At 48.2% G+C, this 15,206-nt stretch overlaps 6 protein-coding genes across 6 annotated transcripts; 3 read left to right on the forward strand and 3 right to left on the reverse strand.

The window, feature by feature from the left end:
* The first annotated feature begins 89 nt into the window (after positions 1-89).
* LOC6621491 (calumenin-B) lies at positions 90-1,435 on the forward strand. Its single transcript, XM_002045602.2, has 2 exons — positions 90-613; positions 752-1,435. The coding sequence occupies exons 1-2, from the start codon at positions 139-141 to the stop codon at positions 1,264-1,266; spliced, it is 990 nt and encodes a 329-aa protein (XP_002045638.1). The 5' UTR covers positions 90-138; the 3' UTR covers positions 1,267-1,435.
* Positions 1,436-2,276: 841 nt separating this feature from the next.
* LOC6610295 (ras-related protein Rac1) lies at positions 2,277-4,082 on the reverse strand. The gene has a single exon (XM_032718256.1). It carries the CDS (start codon positions 3,738-3,740, stop codon positions 3,162-3,164), a length of 579 nt encoding a protein of 192 aa, XP_032574147.1. The 5' UTR covers positions 3,741-4,082; the 3' UTR covers positions 2,277-3,161.
* A 265-nt stretch (positions 4,083-4,347) lies between these two features.
* Positions 4,348-6,126, forward strand: LOC6610296 (acetyl-CoA acetyltransferase, cytosolic). The gene is made up of 6 exons (XM_002034855.2): positions 4,348-4,487; positions 4,582-4,703; positions 4,778-4,890; positions 4,953-5,382; positions 5,443-5,628; positions 5,688-6,126. The coding sequence occupies exons 1-6, from the start codon at positions 4,445-4,447 to the stop codon at positions 5,970-5,972; spliced, it is 1,179 nt and encodes a 392-aa protein (XP_002034891.1). The 5' UTR covers positions 4,348-4,444; the 3' UTR covers positions 5,973-6,126.
* A 571-nt stretch (positions 6,127-6,697) lies between these two features.
* Positions 6,698-8,813, reverse strand: LOC6610297 (5'-nucleotidase domain-containing protein 1). The gene has a single exon (XM_002034856.2). It carries the CDS (start codon positions 8,684-8,686, stop codon positions 7,088-7,090), a length of 1,599 nt encoding a protein of 532 aa, XP_002034892.1. The 5' UTR covers positions 8,687-8,813; the 3' UTR covers positions 6,698-7,087.
* Positions 8,814-9,086: 273 nt separating this feature from the next.
* Positions 9,087-13,391, forward strand: LOC6610298 (RNA polymerase-associated protein CTR9 homolog). Its single transcript, XM_002034857.2, has 6 exons — positions 9,087-9,274; positions 9,337-9,435; positions 9,497-10,432; positions 10,488-11,324; positions 11,388-11,845; positions 12,192-13,391. The coding sequence occupies exons 1-6, from the start codon at positions 9,233-9,235 to the stop codon at positions 13,276-13,278; spliced, it is 3,459 nt and encodes a 1,152-aa protein (XP_002034893.1). The 5' UTR covers positions 9,087-9,232; the 3' UTR covers positions 13,279-13,391.
* On the reverse strand, positions 13,296-14,769 carry LOC6610299 (lipid droplet-associated hydrolase). The gene is made up of 3 exons (XM_002034858.2): positions 14,551-14,769; positions 14,288-14,488; positions 13,296-14,228 (listed from the first exon to the last, which is right to left on the reverse strand). Exons 2-3 carry the CDS (start codon positions 14,478-14,480, stop codon positions 13,498-13,500), a joined length of 924 nt encoding a protein of 307 aa, XP_002034894.1. The 5' UTR covers positions 14,481-14,488; positions 14,551-14,769; the 3' UTR covers positions 13,296-13,497.
* Between the last annotated feature and the right edge of the window lie 437 nt (positions 14,770-15,206).

Below are 15,206 nucleotides of genomic sequence, written 5' to 3' on the forward strand. Positions count from 1 at the left end.
ACTGGGCATCACTTATTTAATAATCTGGCAGCACTAGAAAAATAACCAGAGAGATTGTTGTTTTCCGAATATCTCAATCCCACACGATTTATTCTCAGTTTGCCTGCCGAACCGAACGGACGCAAGCGCCCACGAGAAATGGCTAGAAACCGAATTCAGATGCTGCTACTTGTTGTTGCGCTGACGGCAGCGATAAGTGGAGGAAGTGCCTCCAGCATTCCGGAAGACCTGCCCCACAATCCGCTGGAGCACGACCCTCTGCACCCCAAGCACTTCGACGGAGGCGAGCACAATGCCCAGTTTGACCACGAAGCCTTCTTGGGCCCGGACGAGTCCAAGAAGTTCGACAGCCTGACGCCCGAGGAGAGCAGGCGCAGATTGGGCGTCATTGTGGACCGAATCGACGAGAACAAGGACGGGTCAATCACATTGGCGGAGCTAAAGAACTGGATCGCCTACACCCAGAGGCGCTACATCGAAGAGGACGTGGGTCGCGTGTGGAAGCAGCAAAATCCGGACAACAATGATACCATCAGCTGGGATTCCTACATGCAGGCCGTCTACGGCTTCATGGATGATCTGAGCCCCGACGAGAATGAACAGGAGGAAAATGGTATGTATGCAGCTAATATCCTCTACGAGGATTACATTCCCTGTAAGAAAAGGCATCATTTTGATAGGCTTTGATGCTTTGATGGACGGAAACAGTCTATTTATTAATCTAATCAAATTGTGTTTGGTTTCCGAACAGGAGTCAGCTACAAGAGCCTGCTGAAACGCGATCGGTACCGCTGGTCGGTGGCCGACCAGGACTTGGATGACAATCTCAACAAAGATGAGTTCACCGCTTTCCTGCACCCCGAGGACCATCCCAGCATGAAGGGTGTGGTGCTGCGCGAGACCATTACCGATCTGGACAAGGACCACGATGGCAAGATCTCGGTGGACGAGTACATTGGCGACATGTACCGATCGACGGGCGCGGAAGACGAGGAGCCCGAGTGGGTGGCCAACGAAAGGGAGGCGTTCTCCATGCATCGCGACCTGGACCAAGATGGCTATTTGAACGAGGAGGAAGTGAAGCAGTGGATTGCGCCCCACGACTTCGATCATTCGGAGGCGGAGGCCAAGCACCTGTTGTTCGAGGCCGATGAGGACCACGATGATAAGTTGACAAAGGAGGAAATTCTAGACAAGTACGACGTTTTCGTCGGCTCCCAAGCCACCGATTTCGGCGAGGCCTTGGCCCGCCACGATGAGTTCTAGAGAGTCTAGATACCCAGCATCCCTGAGATTAAGATTGATCCTATGAATCTCCCACTTCGCATGCCAAATAACTTGTAAACATGTCTAGCCCTTAAGACTTTAAGAAAGTGCATTATAAACCGATTCGAATGAAGTGCTCCCATTTGTATGTGGAACCACGACCAATTGATTTGATGTGATTTGTTTAATTGAAAGGCGTCCACGTCAGCTCTTGGAGCATCAATGGCCACGTCACCGGAACGAAACCCCATCCGCACACACATGCGGTCACTTGACCCCTCCCCTTGCCCAGAGTCACAGATACGCCGCCTTTGCCTGTGTAACATATGTATAAACATAAATGATTTTCACTGTAGCCCCGATTTATTTCCAGCTGCGAGAACATTCCAAAGAGAGTGTGAGTGCACCGGAAAAAACAATAGGAATCTTGAATGCCTACGATTTCCGATTACGATTTGGACTTTATACTACATTTTACATTTAACTATCATTAACAAGATCATTCTAGAGTTTAGTTGCAATATGTTCAATAAAATGCTTTTATTCTATTTAATTATGTATATTTTATTTTTTTCGTGCGAACCTTAGATACTTCTCGGTGTAGAACCAGAAGTGAGAGCTCCGGGAATCGGTTATTTAGTTTCAAGCTGATTTAGATTATTTTCGGTTCTCGACTTTCGCCGAGATAAGCAAATAATTCGTTCTTCGGCGTTGATAAGTCTGTCTCCGTTGTGGGTACAGTGAGCACTCGAGCGAGAATGATGTCAGCCATTGACAAATGGAGTTTGATAAACAATCAAGAATATTTGAATGCGTGAGCTATGTAAGTATATGTGCTGGTGCTGCGAAGATCTTGGAGAAGAAAAGAGAACTCAGATATCTTTTCCATGAGTGATTCTGGACTTAGCAAAAACTAGTTTTACGCTGTTTTCGACTCATGGTTCCCTAATATGCGCAGATTCTTTTCTACCTATGATATGTAAGAAACATAGCACAATAAATAAACCAAACTCCTTTTATTATGCTTTATTGATTTCCATTGAAATAGACACATTTATATAATTATCTTGGCTTCGTTCATGTTTTTGTTTTTCTTGTGTTTCTTGAATATCTGTCGTTTAAAATACAAAGTATTCAAAGTTGCTCAGTTTGATGCCTTTAATTCAGTACATAGTATACGAAGGACTTTTCATCTTATACATACATGTATATATATTGATAGTTCCGGATCTAGCAAAAGTTTAAAAAGTTGTTACTCGCCCTCGCCGTCGCTTCGATATCCAACAACATCTAAATACAAGTATGTAATAATGTAAGTGTAATTGCAATGGAACGTTTACTTTACTGACTCAATATCCTGATCCCTTCCGCAGGACCTTCGATCAACATCTATGCGACATCTATGCTTTATGCTCATTATGCGGCTATCTCGTACTTGTCTCACATTTTTTTAGGTTTTTCGTTTGTTTTTTTTTTTTGTTTTCGTTTTTGGTTTTACCTCAGTTTTACAACATTAATTTTAATTACAAAAGTTATTAAATAATACAAAATACAGTTAGAGTTTACAGTTCTCCATTTCGTCTAGAAACATCTCGCTTTTAACTTTTAGTTGAAATTAATGCACGGGTAAACAGAATAATTGGATTATGAATTACAGAACACTCGAAACGAACTCAGAACTCGGAAACGAAACAAAAGCAAGAGTTGGGTTGGATTGGGTTGGGTTGGGGGAATCCCCCTTAGCAGAGAAATTAGTGGCAAAATTGTAACAAAGAAACTACGGATGAGCCATTTAGCCTGGCCACGCTTAGGTTACATAAGGGTTTTATAGTTAATAATATTACGTTTAAGCAGAGTCCGCCGGTGAAACTCCACCGACCAACTGTCTAACTCTTTTAGAGCAGGGCGCACTTGCGCTTGGACTTGGGCTGCAGCACGGGGCACAAAACCGACCGGATGGCCTCGTCGAAGACGGTTTTCAGACCCTTCTGCGTCAGGGCCGAGCACTCCAGATACTTGACCGCTCCGATCTCCTTGGCCATGGCCAGACCCTGCGGATAGGTGATGGGCGCCAGCTTCTTGTCCCTCAGCTTTTCGATTGTGTTCTTGTCGTCGCGCAAATCCAGCTTGGTGCCCACCAGGATGATGGGCGTGCTGGGGCAGTGGTGGCGCACCTCCGGATACCACTTGGCCCGCACGTTCTCGAACGAGGCCGGATTCACCAGCGAGAAGCAGATGAGGAAGACATCAGTCTGGGGGTAGGACAGTGGCCTCAGTCGGTCGTAGTCCTCCTGCCCGGCCGTATCCCACAGGCCCAGGTTGATGGGCTTGGCGTCCACCATCACGTTGGCCGAGTAGTTGTCGAACACGGTGGGTATGTACTCGCCGGGAAAGGCATTGGTCGTGTAGCTGATCAGCAGGCAGGTCTTTCCCACGGCTCCGTCGCCCACGACGACGCACTTGATCGCCTGCATGGTTCGGTTTCCTCGACTGTCTGGACTGGAGTGCTTAGTGCCTAGAGATTGGAGATTGAAGATTGCAGATTTCTGATTGCGAGGGTGCTTCTTCTTCAGGCGTTTTTGGTTCTTTTTGGGGCGGCGGCGGAGGACTGTTGCTTGCGTGGGTCCTTTCGCGGGGTTATCTCTGCAAGCGCGACTCCTTTTCCAGTGCCTTGTGGTCCTCGGGGCGACTGATGATCGCGCCTTACGTTCTGGGCCTCTTTAACTCGCGTTTTGTGCGTTAATTTCCCTAATTTTCTCAACAAAAAAAGTAAATTTTCTGTGTACTGCAGTGTGACCGCGGCTGGACTGTTCAAATTTACCATCGGATGAGCTGTAAAATACTAAAACGAATTAAAACTGTAGTGAAATGGTCACCCTAGGATTTTTAAACTATTTCGAGGCTTTGTCCTTAAAACATACATAAAGCTGTTATATTTGCCATTTACTTTTAATTAAATCCTAACTACAAAATATATGATTCAATTGTCTTCCTGTTTATGTCTGTGATTTTAAGTGAGAACAAGCTGTTTTAGTGGGGATGGGCCCCAGAAGTGCGGCATCTGGGCTCTGACTGCACCTGGTCACACTCCTGGCAGCAAATAACACAATTTCGAAAATTAGAATTTATTTGCTGCTCAATAGCCAAGTCAATAACACCTGTTCCTTGCAGATCCAGAATGTCTGACGTGTTCATCGTATCCGCCGCCCGCACGCCCATTGGTAAAACCAAGATAAATCGGATGCACCATACACGATAACCACATTCTAATTGGAAACTTTCTCTTTCTGCTTGTCCAATCTGAAAAATCAACAGGTAGCTTCAATGGAACGCTTTCTAAACTGAAGGCCTCCGACCTGGGCAGCGTGGTAATCCAGGAGGTGCTCCGGCGGGCGAATGTGGAGGGCCAGGAGGTCAACGAAGTTATCTTGGGCCAGGTGGGACCACCCATATCATAACTGTTTCTTCTCCTATCTTACCGATCTATTTATTATGTAAATATCTTTGTTAGGCTCTAAGCTCCGGTCAGGGTCAGAATCCCGCACGTCAGGCTTCACTCAAGGCGGGTCTGCCCATTCAGGTGCCAGCCTACGGCATCAACATGCTCTGTGGTTCCGGTTTAAAGTGTGTTTGTCAAAGTTTCCCGTAGAATTCCGTGCATTTACGATTGTTTTTACCATTTTCAGAACCGTAGCGCTGGGTTACCAGGCCATCCGCTCGGGAGACTCACAGATTGTTGTGGCGGGAGGTCAGGAGAGCATGTCCCTGGCTCCACACGTCATGCATCTGCGGCAGGGTATCAAAATGGGTCCGGGCACTATGGTGGACTCGATGATCCACGACGGCCTGACCGATGCCATGGAGAACATACACATGGGCATTACCGCCGAGAATCTGGCCGATAAGTATCACATCAGTCGTGAGGCACAGGATGCCTATGCCGTGCTGTCGCAAAATCGGGCTGAGGAGGCCCAAAAAAAGGGTTACTTCGACAAGGAGATTGTGCCCGTGGAGATCAAGGATCGCAAGGGGACGACCACATTCAGCAAGGATGAGTACATCAAGGCGGGCAGCACCGTCGAGGGTATACAGAAGCTCAGGGCAGCCTTCAAAGAGGTGGGTCTAATATAAATACAAGAATAGCGAGAGTTAACCCATTTTCTCTTGCTCATTTAGGGCGGCTCCATAACCGCTGGCAATGCCTCAGGCGTCAACGACTCCGCTGCTGCAGTACTGCTGATGTCCGGCGAGGAGGTGGCCAGGAAGGGCCTTAAGCCGCTGGCTAGAATTGTGGGCTGGACTCAGAGTGGCATTGAGCCAAAGGTGATGGGACTGGGACCAGTCACTGCTGTGGAAGCATTGGTAGGAAATTCACGGAAATTCCACTTCTATACATGCTTCTAAGTATTCACATTTTTCAGCTTAAAAAGATCAACTGGAAGCGCGAGGAAGTGGATCTTTACGAGCTGAACGAAGCATTCGCCGCCCAATCACTGGCTGTCCTGCAGGACCTGCAGCTGGATGCTCAGAAAGTAAATGTCAATGGCGGTGCCATTGCCCTGGGCCACCCGATTGGAGCTTCAGGTGCCCGAGTCTTGGTCACTTTGCTCTATGCGCTGGAGCGCACCGGTGGAAGTAGGGGAATCGCATCGCTCTGCATCGGCGGCGGCATGGGAATCGCCCTGGCCGTGGAGCGCCTCAGCTAGTCTCAATTCATTGTCATGCAAGCTATTTATTGCCTTTTCCTGTTTCCCACTTAAGTGTAAAGTTTATTTCTCTATTCGCGTAGTATTCGCACGTACTTAAAGACACAACCCCCAAGTCGCAAAAGTCTGTTCAATTAAAATTCACTTGAAAATACTTGCATTGCAGCATGTTTATTGGAATGATTTAGCTGTTGAAAAGGGGAATTGTATACATTTCTCCAGTTGCGTCATCTGAAAATTATTTATAAAACAGCATTTGTTATGGTGATGCACAACCGATTTAATTGCTTTTGTTTCTGTTTCTACACAAGCAAATCTTTGTACATCGTGATTTCAATTAGCTATTAGCTGCAAGTCGAAGAGAACAGTCTCTTGGAGGATTCCTTGCTATTTTTAAAGTAAGGCATAAAAGTAAAGGCAATGCATCATTATAAAATATGTGGGCTGTCAGAACTAGTTACTATCCAAAGGTAAACTTATATACTAAATTGAGCTAATGCTTAAGTTAAATAGCTTTGCTTGCGAACAAGACACCTTTTCCGCTCATTCTCTCATATGTAGACTCCGAGCTTTCCTAGTAATTTTCCATGGCAAGTAAAGGGTAACTTGTTTAGATCTTCAGCATAAGCATTGCGGTCATCAAGTTCCCGTCCCACTGCCCAAAGATCAAACCAATAAATATAGTATTTACATAGACACTACTGGCGATTTTTAAACACTCTTCGTAATTTCTTATCGTGAAAGTTAGTTGTTTATTGTGCCAATATTTATCGGGCATAGTAAGACCACGAATCTCGCATTGCCAAAAGTGGAAAGCTCAAAATATAATACAGTACACATATTACAAAAGAACTAGCTATTACTGACATGACATGCATTTGTTAGAGGGAACTAAAATAGTTGTACGTCTAGTGTGGAAAACCTTATTGCTATGGAGTACACTGTGGAGGCTAAATTGAATAATTCAGAATCTCGCGTTTTTATTGCTATTATCAAATACAATGGTTTGTACGTAAGAATTTAGAGAGGCTTCCACTGATAGAAGCCTTATCGCATTTACCGCGCCTCGGAATCGCAGGTCGGTTATTGTCTCAAGGAAGATGATAGCACGGCGCCTATCCACGCCAGCAGCTCTTCAGCTGCACAGTCTCCAGCTCCTTGGGCAGCCGCGGACTGAAGCCATACGGATTGTGGCAAACGATTCGCTTATCTGGCGCAGTCTGCGCCACTTGCTCCACCGAGGGCACGCACAACTGGGCATAGCTGCTGATGAAGCTGGACCACAGAGTGGGTGTGCATTCCAGGGCAAAGTATGGGCCCCACAGCTGGGAGTCCAACTCGGCAGCATACGGATATTTACCATCCTCAAGGAGCAGCTCCTCGGCTATGGCCACGGCATCGAAGTCGCGGTGTTTGACCGGCGTGTAAACATCCTGGATTATGTTATCACCGAAGTATAGTGCCTTGATTTCAGAGGGCTTCTTCTGGAGCATTCCAGCCATGGCAGCGTGCAGCTGGTGCCAGTTTCCTTGCGAGTAGACCTCGCCCGCCTTTATGTCCTCTGCCTCTTGCGGCAGTTCTGCCAGTTTTTCCACATCCACCTGCATGAACGGACGCTGCATGGTAAAGAAACCCGGTTTCTTGGCGTAGGTCACCACGAAATCGAAGTATTTGCGCCAGTCCTTGCCCAGCGCCTGCGTGGCCGTCAAATTGGCGAAGTCCACGTTGGAGCCGGTGAGCAAAAATAGCTTCTTGCCGGATTTTCGCAGTTCCCCAAGCCAGTTCATCACGCTGGGATCTGTTCGCAGCACAAATCGTTCCGGTTCCGCTCGCATGCTCTTGAAATAGAGACTCTGGTCGTTGGCGAAGTTCTCCCGACTGTAGATGTTCATGAGGCCAGCCTGCACATCCTGCCAGACCTGATACTCCTCTCCTGCCGATGGCTTCTTACCCCTGTCGACCAGATCCACCGCCTGGGCAAAGACCAAGGCACTGGGCATATCAAAATAATCCAAAAGCGAGCGCATTTGCGTCGAGGCGTCGCCATTCCAGGTGGAAAGAGGGTCCCTGTAGAAGGCAGTGGTGATTTCCCACCTTCGATCTCGTCCGTAGATGACTTGAATTTCTGTGTCGCTTAGTAGACGGGTGCCGTGAGTGGCTCGCAGGATCTGTGCCTCGCTGCTCAGCTTCAGCACATTGCCACGCGGCCCGTCCAGGAACAGGCCCTTCTGCAGAAAGTCCAAGTTGAGCGATTGAAGGAGTAGATCCCTGTCGTAGCCCTTTTGCTCTACGAGGAACTGCTTGAGCACCTGATAGATCAGCGCGGACATCTCGTGGAGATTGTAGCGCAGAAGGGTGCCGTCCAGGTCGAAGCCCACTATTCCATAGTCCTTCAGGAGCAGCTCCTTGTGGTAGGATGTCATGATGGTGCTGGCCGAATACCTCGAGTATCCCGCTGCAGAGTTGTGGAAGCGCCTAACTGTTTCCTGCTGACCCGCCGTTTCACGTGTTGCTCTTCCCACTGCTGCCGGCGGTGTTCTGACCAACGTCATTGAATTTTGCGCCAATTTATCGAGATTGCGTAACAGGAGACGAACATCTGTTTGGGCCTGTTTGTGTACGTTTGTTTTTGTTTTCGTTTTCGTTGAGGTGGCCAGTCGAAGGGCAGGGGCGGAAAAGGCGCCTACGGCGGCTGCTCTGCCCAGCGCCAGCATCTTATCTTATCAACTAACACATCTCACTTGTCCGAAGCGTGATCTAAATTAAAAATGAAGCCGAAATTCACTATCATTTAGATAGTCCTCACAAAATCATTTTCCATCTATAAATGTATGTCTACAACTGCCAGAGCTGCCAACCTTTTGAAATTGAGCAGTACTGAGTTACTTCATTGCCAATAATAGCTAGATTTACCTAGGTAAAAGCAAGAGTAAGTGGAGTGCATTGTGTTGCTGTCTTAAATCATTTATGATCCTATATATAATATGATATTTTTTAGTTAACACTGGGGTATTTCCGTACATTTAATGGCTAAATTGCCATCTCTGCCAATGACAAACAATCACTATCGAAACTCGATAGCGATAGCGCTTAGCTATCGTTGGCGCAATCGACTCTTGTGCCATCCCTAGCAAGCGTACCGGAATGGAAAAAATATAGTTTTTTTGCACAGTTCTCCGATTTCTGCACATTTTTATAAGTTTTCGGGTCAGTAACCCATTTTTCGCCGCTTAGTTTGTGGGCTCAAGGCCTCCGAAACCATGTCCAACTGCATAGAGATCCCTCTGCAGGACACCGATGAGGTGAGAGTTGATCCGAAAGATTCCTGTTTAAAGTGATTAATACTTTTATTTCCTCAACGTAGGTGATCGAGGTGGACCCGGATCAACTGCCCGACTGTCCAGAGGTGTTGAGCATTCTCAAGCAGGAGCGGGCGCCCCTCCACGTTTGGGTCAATGTGGCGGTAAGTTGGAAGACTAAGTACAATGAATTTAGCATGTTCCACATGGCAACGTCTTTTCCAGCTTGCCTACTACAAGCAAAAGAAGACGGAGGACTTTGTCACGCTGCTGGAGGAGTCGCGCAACGATGATGCCACCAAGGAGTACCGCGACTCAGACAAGGACCTCATGCGCGCCCTGGACATGCTCGCTGCCCACTATGTCCAGGAGGCGTATCGGGAGAAGTCCAAGGACAAGAAACGAGAGCTTTTCATGAAGGCCACCAACCTGTACACCAGTGCCGACAAGATTATCATGTACGACCAGAGCCATCTGCTGGGCAGGGCCTACTTCTGTCTGCTGGAGGGCGACAAGATGGACCAGGCGGATGCCCAGTTCAACTTTGTGCTTAACCAGTCCCCCTCGAATATTCCCTCCCTGCTGGGAAAGGCCTGCATCGCGTTCAATCGCAAGGATTATCGCGGAGCGATGGCCTTCTACAAGAAGGCCTTGCGTACAAATCCAAACTGTCCTGCGAACGTGAGAATCGGTATGGCCCATTGCTTCCTGAAGATGGGCAATCCCGAGAAGGCCAAGCTAGCCTTTGAACGAGCGCTCCAGCTGGATCAGCAGTGTGTGGGCGCTTTGATTGGCCTGGCCGTTCTCAAGCTGAACCAACTTGAGCCCGAGTCCAACAAACTGGGTGTCCAGATGCTCTCCAAGGCGTACACCATAGACAATGCCAATCCCATGGTGCTCAATCACCTGGCCAATCACTTCTTCTTCAAGAAGGACTATCAGAAAGTCCACCACCTGGCGCTGCACGCCTTCCACAACACTGAGAACGAGGCGATGCGAGCCGAGAGCTGTTATCAGCTGGCCAGGAGTTTCCATGCCCAGAGCGACTACGATCAGGCCTTTCAGTACTATTACCAATCCACTCAGATTGCGCCAGCTAACTTCGTGCTGCCCCATTACGGACTAGGCCAGATGTATATATATCGAGGAGATACAGAAAATGTGAGTTGGAAAACCTTTTTTTGAACCTTCTTATTACCAAAGTGAACACTTCCAGGCCGCTCAGTGTTTCGAGAAAGTGCTGAAAATTCAGCCAGGCAACTACGAGACCATGAAGATTCTGGGATCCCTGTACGCACACTCCAATTCGCAAACCAAGCGTGACATGGCCAAGACTCACCTCAAGAAGGTCACCGAACAATTTCCTGAGGACATTGAAGCCTGGATAGAACTGGCTCAGATCCTGGAGCAGAACGACCTGCAGGCCTCGCTCAGTGCTTACGGCACAGCCTCTAGTATTCTTCGCGACAAAGCCAAGTACGAGATACCCGCTGAGATTCAAAACAACGTGGCTTCACTGCACTACCGCCTGGGCAACCTGAAGATGGCAAAGCGCACCTTGGAGTCGGCCCTGAAGCATGCAACCTCTGAGATGGACAAGGATGTTAAATACTACGAGTCCATTCAGGTCACCATGAAGTACAATCTGGCCCGTCTTAACGAGGCAATGAGTAGCTACGATGTGGCCGACAAACTGTACAAGGAGATCCTCAAGGAGCATCCCAACTACATCGACTGCTACTTACGGCTGGGTTGCATGGCAAGGGACAAGGGTCTCATTTTCGTGGCTTCCGATTTCTTCAAGGACGCGCTGAACATTAACAACGACAATCCAGATGCGAGATCACTGCTGGGAAATCTCCATTTGGCCAAAATGCAATTCGCTTTGGGACAGAAGAACTTCGAAACGATCCTCAAGAATCCGTCTACTTCCACGGACGCCTACTCACTGATTGCTCTGGGAAACTTTTCGTTGCAAACACTGCATCAGCCGAGTAGGGATAAGGAGAAGGAGAGGAAGCACCAGGAGAAGGCTTTGGCCATATTTAAACAGGTGGGACAGATTAAAATAGACCAGTTATAGCTCAATTTGTAACGAAACGCATTCGCTTTCCAGGTTCTTCGCAATGATCCCCGAAATATTTGGGCCACCAATGGAATAGGTGCCGTGCTGGCACATAAAGGATGCGTGATCGAGGCGCGCGATATCTTCGCCCAGGTGCGCGAAGCCACCGCCGACTTCTGCGACGTGTGGCTGAATATTGCGCACGTTTATGTCGAGCAGAAGCAGTACATCAGCGCCATTCAGATGTATGAAAACTGCATGAAGAAGTTCTACAAGCACAACAACGTCGAGGTGATGCAATATCTGGCAAGAGCATATCTGCGAGCCAACAAGCTTGTCGATGCCAAGGCAGTGCTACTTAAGGCCCGTCGGGTTGCCCCCCAGGACACAGTTCTACTCTTCAACATAGCAGTGGTCCTCTCACGTTTGGCCATGGCCATACTCAAGGATGAGAAATCTACTCTGGAAATTGTTCTGCAGGCTGTCCACGAACTGGAGCTGGCTCAAAAGTAAGTGGTAACAAAAATCTCTTAAGGTAACCTTGCTCTCTTAAACTGCGCCCATCAAATATCTTCAAGTGGTTTTTAGAGTACCAAGCATGTGATAACGTGAATTTGATTATTGATATTCAGAAGTACAGCAGAAATGAGTTAACATTAATGGCATTTTAGCTTATCAGATTAGGGATTAATGCAAAGCAATCATCATGAACTGCTAAACCGAAGATTGGATTAGATTACCTGATGATTTCCTTGGTCATTGCCAACAACTATTTCTATGAATATGTTTTGTTTCGTGAACTAAGATTTGAAATCTCACTCCCAATATCACTCTCACTCACAATATCTCTAATAGATACTTCCAATATCTGTCTGTGCACGGGGATAAGAATCGCTTCAACATTGAGGTGGCTGGCATTGAGGCAAGCACCTGCCAGGATCTTCTCTCTCAGGCCCAGTACCATGTGGGCCGTGCACGTCGCATTGACGAGGAGGAGCGCTCGTTGCGCCGGAAACAGGAAGAGGAGCGCGAGGCCTTCAAAATTAAGGTGGCGGAGCAGCGCAAGCGGCGGGAGGAGGAGGCAAAGACTTCCAGGGACCAGTTGCTAGCCAAGCGGCAGGAGTACGTGGAGAAGACCAAGAACATGCTCATCATTGCGGACGCTCCACCTGAAAAGGAACGCAAGAAGGGTGGTGGGCGAGGTCGTAAGGATGACTACATCTCCGGTACCGAAAGCGAAAACGATGGAGCTCGTCGTGAGGGAGAACGTCCCTCGAAGAAGAAGGGCAAGGGGGAACGCAAAAAGGGCGGCGGTCGCAAGCGCAAAACGGAGAAGTACGAGAGCGACAGCGAGGAAGAGCCAGGTGCCAGTGGCAAGTCGGGAAAGAAGAAGGGCAAGAAGCCGAAGCCGGTTAAAGAGTCCAAGGAAAAACTTTCCGCCAAGCAGCGCCTCAAGGTACTCTCCAAGGAGACGATCTCCACCAGCGAATCCGAGTCTGACGGTAAGCGCAGCAAGAGCAGAAGTAGAAGCAGAAGCAGGAGTCGAAATCGCAGTGGTAGCCGGAGTGGCAGTGTATCTAGGAGCGGCAGTGATCGCGAGGCTGGCCGCAAGCGCAGCAGGAGCAGAAGTGGATCTGGATCTGGGAGTGACAGTGATGAAGCAACTAAGCGGAAGCGCGCCAAGAATCGCATCGAATCCGGCGGGGAATCGGATAGATCTGGGTCCCGTGCTCGCTCCAAGTCGAGTTCCCGTTCAAGATCTCGCTCCAAGTCCGGATCTCGATCGAGGTCCCGCTCCAAGTCGGGATCCCGTTCGAGATCGCGCTCAAAGTCCGGCTCCCGCTCGAGATCCCGCTCGCCGTCGGGTTCAAGATCCCGCTCTCGTTCTGGCAGCCGATCCAAGTCCGAATACCGCAGCAGATCAGGGTCTCCGGAAAAATAACGCACCACTCAAGCGTGTTAAATCACTTTTGACTATATTTAGAGTTTCCTTCGAGAGCTGCAAAAAGATACTAATAAAAACGAACTAATTGCCACACAAAGGCAGTGGAGTAATTGCTATTGGTTTGCTGTTCAAGCCTAATCCGGATTCCCAAGTCTGTTGGCATGGGTGGATTAGGTAGTACAGGGCTGATTGTCTGGGCCAGGTCAACAATCGACTTCAACCCCGTCTATGCTGCTGGATCATGTCTCTTACGATTACCGCCATAGGCTGCGAGTGGCGCAGGACGAAGGCGTGGGCGATCTTCTTGGTGTCCAGCTGGGCGTCCACCTTGGGGTAGTCTTTTTTGAGCTGGTCGTAGTAGGAGATCGGTACCCATCCGTCAGTGGTGCCGTAGTAAAACTTGAGGAGGTCCAGGTTGTGCTCTACAATCTCTCTTTGAATGCCGCGAACCCTAGCCATCTCGTCGTCGGCCAGGAAGACCACCTTCTCCGCTACCGATGGCTTGGAGTACTTTAGGGCGGTGCCCAGAAACTGTCTTGGAATGGAGAAGATCAAGAAGTAGATCTGTATCAGTATCAGGCGCAACCACACGGGCAGAAAGTTGAAGAAGCTGAAGAAGATGTAGCCAAACACGGAGTACAGGGGCATGGCCACCTTGGTGAACACCCATCCATTGGGCGACTCCATCATCCGCTCGACGGTGGGGAAGAGCAGATAGCACTTTTGGATGCGGCTCCGTATCCGCTCGTTTTCCAGCAGCTGCAGGATCATCCACGCTCCGATGGAGTGCCCAATCAAGTGGATCTTGACATCACTTGGAACGTACTTCTCGATGAAGGCGATTTTATGACGGATTTGTCCGTCCAAATTGAAGAGCTCCTCGTTGCCGCTGAGCTGAGGAACCTCCCGAATACTGGCCTCTGGCGGATCATCATGGCCAGCGTGCCCTGGAGGGAATATCAAGTGTGCTATTACCGACTCAATGTGGAAACGCCAGCGCACTCACCTATCACCCAAACTGGAAGATCGCCCAGCTCCTTCTGCAAAGTGCCCGCGAACTCTGTGTAGAAACCTGGCAAACCGGGATTGCCGGTTATGCAGATGACGATCTCCTTCTCGGATATGGTCTCCTCAATCCACCTGCCCCATGTGAATATGTGGGTGGGAATGGAGTTGATGTTGACGTAGGCCTCCTGCATATTTTCCGCTGGCGTGGCAAACTGCGTTGAAAATCAATCGGCACAAGTGCTGATCCCACTCTTTTCTCACGCGATGAGTTGTCCAATCCCCGTGGCAACCGGTTTTCCTTTGTCCAACCACCTCGGCTGCAGCCTTTCACGAGTTTCGAATCTTTGGGATTGGCGCGGTTTATCCAGGGTTGGTAGCTCTGATAAACACAGCTATGTGATTCGACCAATTGCTTACAGGAAGAATGGACAAAGGTCAGAAGAGGTTCAGCGGCTTAAAAACGGCTGATATAGAAACCAGGGCGGCAAACTATGCCAAAATCAGATGTTCCATATTGGCGGATTCTTACCCTGATAACGATTGCTCAGACAGCGAAACAGTGTAGATAGTTTTGATAAAACAAGTAAACCAAAATGCATTAACTTTAAAAACAAATACTATGGCACTAAATACCAATTCTTAACCCATTAATTACTAAAAGCTTTTATAAATTTCGTATTAACTTTTACCTATCATCTTCAAATACTTGAAAGTACTTCCTAACATTAGTTACTTAAGTATACATTTTTATCGCATCTTATGTTAACTAACTTTTATTAACTAAAACATATATGTGAAATCGCAAATTGTATTATTTTTCGGAAACGGATTTCGCAAAGTGAAGTTACTTAGTTGAGAAAACTTTTCGATCTTCGTATTCAGCATAAGTTCTAGAGAATTCTACGATCTTAAGGTTT

The sequence above is a fragment of the Drosophila sechellia genome, chromosome 3L, assembly GCF_004382195.2.
Source record: "Drosophila sechellia strain sech25 chromosome 3L, ASM438219v1, whole genome shotgun sequence".
NCBI classification, from domain to species: Eukaryota; Metazoa; Arthropoda; class Insecta; order Diptera; family Drosophilidae; genus Drosophila; species Drosophila sechellia.

Excerpts from the sequence above, each read along its gene's own strand:
- LOC6610297 (XM_002034856.2), bottom strand. The coding sequence starts at position 8,686 with ATGCTGGCGCTGGGCAGAGCAGCCGCCGTAGGCGCCTTTTCCGCCCCT.
- LOC6621491 (XM_002045602.2), top strand. The coding sequence starts at position 139 with ATGGCTAGAAACCGAATTCAGATGCTGCTACTTGTTGTTGCGCTGACG. Across the intron at positions 614-751 it reads GAATGAACAGGAGGAAAATG|GAGTCAGCTACAAGAGCCTG; the intron begins GTATGTATGCAG and ends GTTTCCGAACAG.
- LOC6610295 (XM_032718256.1), bottom strand. The coding sequence starts at position 3,740 with ATGCAGGCGATCAAGTGCGTCGTCGTGGGCGACGGAGCCGTGGGAAAG.
- LOC6610296 (XM_002034855.2), top strand. The coding sequence starts at position 4,445 with ATGTCTGACGTGTTCATCGTATCCGCCGCCCGCACGCCCATTG. Across the intron at positions 5,383-5,442 it reads TCAGGGCAGCCTTCAAAGAG|GGCGGCTCCATAACCGCTGG; the intron begins GTGGGTCTAATA and ends TTGCTCATTTAG. Across the intron at positions 5,629-5,687 it reads TCACTGCTGTGGAAGCATTG|CTTAAAAAGATCAACTGGAA; the intron begins GTAGGAAATTCA and ends CACATTTTTCAG.
- LOC6610298 (XM_002034857.2), top strand. The coding sequence starts at position 9,233 with ATGTCCAACTGCATAGAGATCCCTCTGCAGGACACCGATGAG. Across the intron at positions 9,275-9,336 it reads CTCTGCAGGACACCGATGAG|GTGATCGAGGTGGACCCGGA; the intron begins GTGAGAGTTGAT and ends TCCTCAACGTAG. Across the intron at positions 11,325-11,387 it reads CTTTGGCCATATTTAAACAG|GTTCTTCGCAATGATCCCCG; the intron begins GTGGGACAGATT and ends TTCGCTTTCCAG.
- LOC6610299 (XM_002034858.2), bottom strand. The coding sequence starts at position 14,480 with ATGCAGGAGGCCTACGTCAACATCAACTCCATTCCCACCCACATATTC. Across the intron at positions 14,229-14,287 it reads TCTTCCAGTTTGGGTGATAG|GGCACGCTGGCCATGATGAT; the intron begins GTGAGTGCGCTG and ends TATTCCCTCCAG.